The sequence below is a fragment of the Apium graveolens genome, chromosome 9 (assembly GCF_009905375.1).
Source record: "Apium graveolens cultivar Ventura chromosome 9, ASM990537v1, whole genome shotgun sequence".
NCBI lineage: Eukaryota > Viridiplantae > Streptophyta > Magnoliopsida > Apiales > Apiaceae > Apium > Apium graveolens.
Window position 1 is genome coordinate 147876690 of NC_133655.1, and position 9630 is coordinate 147886319.

At 39.5% G+C, this 9630-nt stretch overlaps 2 protein-coding genes across 2 annotated transcripts; both read left to right on the forward strand.

The window, feature by feature from the left end:
- On the forward strand, positions 1 to 432 carry LOC141685650 (uncharacterized). Its single transcript, XM_074490741.1, has one exon. It carries the CDS (start codon positions 1 to 3, stop codon positions 430 to 432), a length of 432 nt encoding a protein of 143 aa, XP_074346842.1.
- A 754-nt stretch (positions 433 to 1186) lies between these two features.
- Positions 1187 to 3730, forward strand: LOC141685651 (uncharacterized). Its single transcript, XM_074490742.1, has 3 exons — positions 1187 to 1309; positions 2600 to 3076; positions 3128 to 3730. The coding sequence occupies exons 1-3, from the start codon at positions 1187 to 1189 to the stop codon at positions 3728 to 3730; spliced, it is 1203 nt and encodes a 400-aa protein (XP_074346843.1).
- Positions 3731 to 9630: the final 5900 nt, after the last annotated feature.

Sequence of the window (9630 nt, forward strand, 5' to 3'; positions counted from 1 at the left end):
ATGGCATTTTACGGACACTCAGATGTCGCTCGTTGCCAATTCTTTTCTACATGCTTACAAGACACAACCCTGCGTTGGTACAACAATCTCCCATCTAGGTCAATCGACTCTTGGACTACATTGAAGACTAAATTTCAGACAAGATTTTCAAGCAACTACAAAGGGGAAAAAATTATGGCATCTTTGATTACGATGTGTCAAAGGCCTAGAGAATCCCTGAGAAGCTATTTAGGTCGGTTTCGTCAAGCTATATCTGAGATAACAGACCTAGAGGAGCCTTTGGCGGTGAATTATTCAGCAGCAGGCAGTGATGGAAGCCGACATGGCATTTTACTAGAAGAGCTCATAGAAAAATATCCCCAACATCTTCATGCAACATTCCAAATTATTGAACACCGCATGACACTCCAAGAAGCAGTGGGTAGTATATGATCTCAGAGACGTTCTAGTTACAAGTATGACAAGTCAAGAACTCATAGTCCCCGGACCCCGAGGTCGCGAAGATATAACTCCAAATCCCCTCGACGTTCACCATCAAGAAGAGATGTTGGAAAGGAAGAACATCGAACCCCGAGAGGTCAGGAATATCAGTGACGGTCTATTTTAGATAAAAAATGGCAGCCCCATGACAGAAAAGATAAAGAGTTTACCAAACTCACAGTTGATAAAGCAACAATTTTGGCAATTTTAAAGACATAACCTGACTTTCGACCCCCGAGGCCGATGAAGCCGGGTCGTCCTCCGAGTTCTCGGTATTGTGACTATCATGAAGATGCTGGACATACTATAGAACAATGCTACAAACTAAGAAATCTCATTGAATCCAAAATCAGAAAAGGCCATTTCGTCCATTATATTGAAGGACAAGGCCAGACTCATCAGAGACAATACGACAGAGTAGTCGATGTAATCTTCGGGGGTTATGCTGATGGAGGCATGTCAAACAACTCTCGTAAGTCATACGCCCGAGAAGTATGTAACTTTAATCCTCAATGTCCCAAGAGATACAGACCCTCTCCATCTCTCGTCATATCCTTCTCGAATGAGGATTATGCTCCAAACATCATACGAGGTCATTAAGATGCGCTGGTTATCACTGCAAAAATCGGCACTAACACAGTAAAAAACTATCCTTGTCGATAATGGTAGCCCTGTTGACATCCTCTATCATCACGCTTTAGCACGAATGGATACAGGGGATAGAAAGCTAGAAAATACCCATTCGCCTCTTTATGGCTTCACGGGTAATGAGGTAAAAGTGGTCGGGACAATTGACTTGCCGGTGCTTTTCGGCACGATGCCTTGCCAAGTATGTAAAATAGTTAAGTTTTACGTAATAAGTGCAAACTCAAGCCACAATGACATACTAAGTCGAACGACAACTTCGGCATTAGAAGCCATTATATTGATTCCCCATTTGAAAATGAAATTCCCGATTGAGTTTGGAGTGGGAGAGATGTATGGCGACCAAGAGGTGTTAAGACAGTGCTACTTTACTACCGTCATGCTTTACTATCGTCGTGCATAAGAAGCAAGATAATGATTCTCAATCTATCAATGAAGTCGTCCAGATAGATCCCAGAAGCATCATCGACATTCCCAGGGATCCCTCATTCTCAGCTGTCAGTCAAATGGTCGAGGTTCCGATAGATGAGAATTCCCCGGTAAAATGGTAAAAATTGGAAAAGATTTAAGTCCTCAGATAAAAGATGAATTAACAAGGTTGCTTCGTGAGTTTTCATACATATTTGCATGGTCACCATCTGACATGCCTAAAATTCCAACCGACGTCGCGAGACACTCCCTGCATGTCGACCGCCAAAAGAATCTTGTCAAACAAAAGAGGTGCACTTTCTCAGAAAAAAGCGTCAAGCTATCGATGAAGAGCTTGATCGACTGTTAGTAGCCCATTTTATCGAGCTGGTGAAATTTCCTACATGAATTGCTAATGTTGTCCTGGTTAAGAAAAGTAATGGAAAATGGAAAATGTGTGTCGATTACTCCGACCTCAACAGAGCATGCCCTAACGATTACTATCTTTTGTCGAATATAGATTAACTTATTGATGCAACGGCTGGACATAAAATGCTATCTTTCATGGACGCAGTCTCATGCTACAATTAAATCAGGTTGGATGATCAAGATTGGAAACAAACGGCGTTTATCACACACCGAGGTATCTTCGCATATCGGAACATGCCTTTTGGGTTAATCAACGCCGGTGTAACATTTCAGCGCATGATGGATGAAATATTAAAAATCAGCTGGGTCGAAACCTCAAGGTGTATGTCGACGATATGACAACAAAATCAAAATTTTCAAGCGGTCATGCCATCGACCTTCGAGAGACTTTTGAGAACGTTCATCGTAATAACATGTGATTGAATCCGTTAAAATGTTCTTTTGGTCTAACATTTGGAAAATTCTTGGGATTTCTTGTCTCCCAACGAGGGATCGAGGCTGACCCCTCGCAAATAAAAGCCATATCTGAGATGAAAGACCCTTCGACCATTAAAGAGGTTCAACGTCTCAGTGGATGTATAGCGGCCCTTCGATGTTTCATACCACAGGCCTCTAAAAATGCAGTCCTTTTTTCAAGGTTATCAAAGAGGCTTCAAAGAACAAGAAGTTGATATGGGATGATCAATGTAAAGAAAGCTTTGAAGCACTGAAAATTTTCCTGACAATCCCACTAGTTTTAGCAAGAGCATTGCCTCGTGAAGCTTTAAAAGTATACACCTCAGCCTCTGATGGGTCGGTAGCCTCCGTTTTGGTCAAAGATGTCGAGGGACGTGAAGCCCCAGTTTACTATGTCAGCCATACTCTGAAAGATGTAAAAACTCGTTATCCACATGTGGAGAAACTAGTTTATGCTATCGTTGTAGCAAGCCAAAAGCTCTGTCACTACTTTCAAGGCCGTCTTATAAAATTTATGACCGATCAACCTTTGAAGCGCATCTTGCACAAACCGGATATGACAAGGCATCTCACCGCTTGGACGGTGGAACTTAGCCAATTTCACATCGAGTATCTACCCCGGAGTGCAATGAAGTACCAAATCCTATCAGACTTTATTGTATAATGCAAATTTGACACACCTATAACTGAGGAAACACCGTTCCCACAGAAGGCTTGGACTTTTTACGTTGATGAATCCTCAACAACATCATCAGGGGGCGCATGTGTGATTTTAATCAGTCTGGGAGGCTTCAAAATACAACAAGCTTTGAAATTCTCATTTCTGGTAACAAACAATGTAGCCGAATACGAAGCTTTGTTAGCAGGACTATGCCTAGCGATTGAGTTGGAAGTGAAGATTTTAGAAATATTTGGTGATTCTCAGCTTGTCGCCAAACAGTTACAAGGTGAGTTCAAGGCACACGATGCTCGAATGTCGACATATTTGAATCTGGCCATGTCCTTGCTGGAGAAAGTTTCGTCATGGACAATCAAGAACATTTGCAGGGAAGACAATCAATGGGCTAACGCCTTGTCCAAATTAGCATCATCCGTCATCGCAACGTCAGAGGTAATTTATGTCAAGAAAAGAAGTGTTCCCTCTATTGATATGGATTCCCCATCCCGCGGCATGCTGAAAGTCAATGAAATCTCCTCTATTGCAGATTGGCGTCTACCTATTTTGGAGTACATTTGGCTGAACAAGCTGCCACAAGATAAGGGTGAAGCTAGAGCCATATCATACAAGGAAAAGAACTATTGTGTGCTATAAAACAAATTATATAGAAGAGGGCTCGTAGAGCCACTGCTTCGATATTTAGGGCCAGAAGACTCTCACACGTCGATGGTTGAAGTCTATACTGGAATCTGTGGAGATCATTTAGGGGGCAAGAACTTAGCCCTTAAGATAGTGAGGCAAGGTTTGTTTTGGTCTACAATGCAGAGTGATTGTGAAAATTTTGTACGAAAATGTAAGTCATGTCACTTATATGGATCGGTTTCTCATCAACCCTCGGTGGAAATGATTCCCGTCATCAATCCATGTCCTTTCTTTCAGTGGGGTATAGACATCGTGGGCCCTTTCCCAAAGTCCAAAAACCAAGCACAATACATTATCGTGGATGTTGACTATGCAACAAAATGGATCGAGGCACGACCCCTGGCCAAGATTCGTGAGAAAGAGATGATCGAATTTTTGATGGAGTATATTGTATTCAGGTTTGGAGTACCAAGAATCGTTGTAACTGACAATGGAACCCAATTTTTAAGATAAAAGTTTACAGAAACACTTTTACAACTCAAGATTAAACACATCAAATCCTCGGTGGCCTATCCCCGGGCCAATGGACAGGTTGAAGTGTCTAATCTTATAATCCTACAAGGGCTCAAGAAAAGGGTTAACGAGTTACCAAGGCCATGGGTCGATGAATTGCCGAATGTTCTCTGGTCTAATAAAACGACCCCCAGGAGTTCAACGGGTGTATCTCCTTTTAAAATGGCTTTTGGCTTGGAAGCCGTCTCGCCCATCGAAGAGTCTCTCAACTCCCCAAGGGTCGAGTATTTTGATGCTAAAGCATCACGAGAAGGAATCCAGCTTCATAACGTTCTTACGGAAGAAGTCAGAGATGAGGCATCAAAGAGAGTTCTTCAACAACAAGCGCACACAGCAGCTTACTTTAACAAAAAAGTAAAGGTTAAGCAGTTTTTGGTTGGGGATTTAGTCCTCCGAGAGTCGGCAGCATCCCAACCCAGCATAACATGAAATTTCAAGGCCCCGTGGGAAGGACCTTATCAAGTGACAGGGGTCGTTGCACTAGGCACCAATCGACTTTCAACACTCGAGGGTACATCCATCAAGAATGCTTGGAATGCTATTCATTTGAAGAAATATTATCAGTAGACTAAGTTATTTGAATTATGTAAGGGAAAATAAGAAATTCGTCTTTTAAACTATAAAAATTTGTTTTAACGAAAAGGGGTTGATATGAGATCCCCGTTAAAACATGAAATCTTCCCTTTTAATCTATCAATGAAGAATAATGCTTATGAGTAAGTTTTAAGTTCGAAAGTTACACAATTCAAACGTTATTGCACAATCAGTTCTGATTACCAAAAATCACAAAATTCAACATATACCGAAATAAAAAACAACAACAAAGAAGAAGTCGCGTAAAATTCTTGAAACTTGAATACCGAAATAAAGCCCGTCTTTTCCTTGCTTGTCACTACAACAAGTTTCTTTACTACAACTATGTTTCCATTCGGTATGATTCCCTGTTTATGACATAAAACTTAGCTCCACAAAGTTAATCACATATGTTTAGGTAGGTGGGAGACTGAACTCGCCTTGTAAACATCTCCAAAACTTCTTTCTCCTACTTTATATTCTAAGCTAAAATTATTTGTTGTTGATTTCAAGTCTTTGTAATTGTACATAACTGCTCCCTGCAACGCCTAACATATCAGTACGAAGAAAACCAATTCATCAACAGATTGATATAAATCTGAAGATTTACAGAATCATTTATCTCATTTGAATGTATCAAAAGTTTGTGCAAAATGGTTGTCGGTTAATATTTATCACCTCTTTCATCTTTTTTTGATTTTCTTAATAATCGATACCACAAAAGCAGGGCAAGCATAAGCAAAACAAGGCACAAACCACCAATCAAACCCATAATAATAAAATAGTAAATCGTCATCTTCAGAAGAGATGATCAACGTAGCTCAAACATAACACAACCATAAAGTATTTAACTAAAGTAAATCACAATCCAAGAATTACATAGTCAACGAGGCATCCCTCGCCTTCAGGGGTTGACATGTACTCCAACGGCGTTATTCTCCATGGGGTTAAACACAGGTGAATCCTTTTCTTCGGAAGCATCAAGAAAAAACCAAGATAGAAATAACTTAACCACCGTCTTAGAAAATAGATAGTCTTAAAGAGAGATTCAGGTAAAATAATGGATCTAAAGATTACACAATAAATGAGGCATCCCTCGCCTTTAAGGGTCGATGTGGTTGACAGGGGCTTCAGCTTCCTTACACTCTGTAGCATAATCCTGTAAGTAATCTTCAAAGCGATGCCCCGATACGTCGAAGCCCGCAGATTCAAATCTCTTGAAACACCGACCATATCCATCTCCCAAAACCCCTACGATGTCCTCTACCCCTTTTTCAACTTCTAACTTTAACTCATAATTTTCTTTCTCCAAATCCTCATACTTCTCACGGAGGCTGGATAGCTCGACATCCAAGGCTTCACGACGCTTTATTTCACTACTCAACGAGGTCTTCATGTTCTTTACTCGAGATCCATTTTCCTCCAAACCTTTCTTAAGATGGTCGTTATCAAGTTCAAGATCATTAATCTGAAAAATAAATCATGATAATTAGACATATAAAAGTATAAATGCAGAATAATAAAATGAAAGAATATAAAACAAATTAGCTTGCCTTGGTTCGATAGCTTGAGCTCGCTTTGGATAAATAGACAACATGAGCCTTAGCCTCAGCTAAGTCGGCTGAAAGTTTCTTCTTCTCATCCAACAACTGATCACGCTCCTCCTCGAGTCCTGAAATAGGACTCCTACCATCATCAAGTTTATATTCCTCAAGAAGATGTAGGACATCAGATAGAAACTGACAGAGTAAAAGAAGCAAGGAAGTCAAAGATAAGTAAAACAAAAATAATTTCTTTTAAACCATCAAAATCTAAATAAAAACGGGAAAGGTTACATACTCTTCCGGCACACCCCAAACAACGATCAACAAGCTCGCCCCACGACCTCTTTGCATATGCACTCGAATCTTCCGGAAGATTGAAAACATGAAAGGCTCGAAGGGGGATGTTCGAACCCCAAGTCCACCTTTCAAACGGCCGAATCTCGACATGAATAATCTCCTTACTGGCCTCAGTGTCAACTGTCGGAAGCAGAATTCCCTGATTACCAATTATTGTTAACGTTTTATTAATACCACTTCCCGCAACATCCTCGGGAATTTTCTTACCTGCAACCTCTGGTACATCAACAGCAACACTTCGGGACCTTTTCCGAGAAGGATTCCCAACCCCTTCAGAGACGACATGCTCGGAACCTCCTACGACCTTGTTTACTCAGTTGTCTAACAACTTAATTGAAAGCATCCGTGAAGACGGATTCTTCTTCACCCTCGGAAGGTCGACAGCTCCAGCCCTGGATTTTTTGACCAACATCATCATAGCTTTATCCATCTCTACCAGCACTCCACTCTCTAACAACTTTTTCAAAGAACTTCCAGCAACTGAAATAGAAACAGACGGACAAAAATTATACAAATTCCATTAGTAGGCATGGAGACAAAAAATAATTAATAATATATAAAAAAAAGAAGGGGATGACTTCAAAGAACAAATAATAACATCTTACGATAATGCCCTTCAAGAAACGTAGAATCTTTTAAATCATTATGGGTAAAAATAGGTCTCGACCCCTGAAACCCATCGATGTACGTCACATCATACTTATCAAGGTTGTTCAAGTAATCGACGGTCGACTGCGTCACCTTATGACAAGGTCTTACGAATTCTAAGTCCTTACCCCCGATGTAAACCCACTTAGGGTGATATCCCGAGTTATGATATCGAATATTCTGGGTGTCAAAATAAACCCGACCGTTATATATCGAATACAAAAAATGGAGAAAAACAGTTTTACGGAAGGAATCCTATCCTTCTCATGACACAAAGCTATGAAACCACTAGTTTGAGCCACCAAGTTAGGCGACAAATGTGAAATCCCACATCCTATAGCTTCGTACATCGCTAAGTGGAAGGGATGCATCGGGAGTCGAAGACCATACTCGAACATAATTAACGGTATGCCGTGCATACCGAACTCCGGCATCACCCACATCCGCTCGTCGGGGGTCGGAATATGCAACCTATATCCGTTCTTTAAATCAAGCCAAGACTCTAATTTCGTCATATTTAACCTATGGTTAGAAAAATGGCTTATGTAATCAAGGCTACTACCCCGGGGAAACTCAAGACGACCCAGTTCCAAACTCTCACGAAGAACTCTCTCTTTATACTCCAAAGTACGAGGACTTATGGGCGGAGATACCTTCGACGCTATCTCAACACCAGAAAAGAGTTCATATTCGTTCATAAAGTCGAATGATTTACATGTGTTTAAGTTCGGAATCTCTAAATTGTCTAAGTTTATGGCAGATTCTTCATCACCCTCTTCTAAAGGGCGTTTTTCAGGATTGCGAAAAGGATTAGAAGAAGCAGAATCTGGGTTAGTCATGGAGATTGAAAAAGAAAAACGTGGTTAGATAACTAGGTAAAGGATTCAGACCCTCCAGACTCAAAGATGGAAAACACAATTCGAAACTTAAATCTATGTCCTTAAAGATTAAACTAAAACAAATACACTTAAGTTGCAGAGAACTTACAGGGGAAGTGGAGAATCCGGAGAGAGAATGCAACTTCTTAAAATACTGCAGCACCCGTTTGTTAAATGGGAAGGAAGATGAAGAGACTCCTAATATTTAAATTAACACATCTGTCATATACATATATCCTAACAAAAGTGTAGCATAAATAAAAATATGAAGTTATAGAGAAATTTTAACTTTTTATTTTCTGTATCTTTTTTATGCTTATGCAGGTTGTAATTAGGAACCGAAGCAACAAATCTAAAGATATTACGACAATATTCGCGGGAACAAATGTTGGACCCGGGAATAAAGGCAAAAGAAGAAGGCCTATAGATAGGACTTTGATAGATAAGTTCGCAATAAAAAAGCCCAATTAAGGCCCAATTATGATATTAGGATATTAGGACTTTGAAATATAAGTTTGTAATAAAAAGATCAATAAAGGCCCAATTGTAAGGGAACAAGCCCATCTAAGACTCCCTATAAGTATAGGCCAGTCGCCCTACTTGTAATAAGTGGGAAAAATAAGTATCAATAAAGAGTATTGTTTCTCACATAAACATGACTCGTATTTAGGGTCATCAAATATATTTTAGAAGACAACAATTAGAGCTAAATAATTAAGGGGATAGACAAAAAAAGGTAAATGTTGAATTGCGTTTTAAAGAAGAGCGATATTGGAAACTGCAATTTTTAAAAGTAGGTATACAAAAGTGAAATCGGGCAGAGTTAGGTCACAGTACCTTAAACTTGAGCTCTCGTACCTGATTAAGTTACCATCTTTCCTAAAACTTTAAATTATTTAGGAAAAGATGCTATCTTCAACATATAAGAAATGCACAAAAGACTGAAATACCTGATGTAAGCTCTACGCATCAGTATGTTAAGGTTTATATACCTCCTTCAAATTATCAAATGGAGAGCCCTTCCTGTGAGAGTGCAAGACAACACTTTCTTAAGCTTATTGTCATACTGAGTACATCAGTACATTGTAATATCATAAGCATGCTATGCATTATATGACTAACTCCGAAATAACAAATAAAAAACAAAACAGTGAATAGATTCATAAGTTTGATCCTTTGTAATCGAACTCATGCAATAGAGAAATATTGGATGGCGTAGAGTCAACTAATGAGATCGGTTCATTAAAAATTCATTGACGAAATGAAAAAATGTCAAAAAAGAAAACATTCAACCTTCTTTTATTTCTTGCATCAATAGTATTTTTGCATACCATGAGAA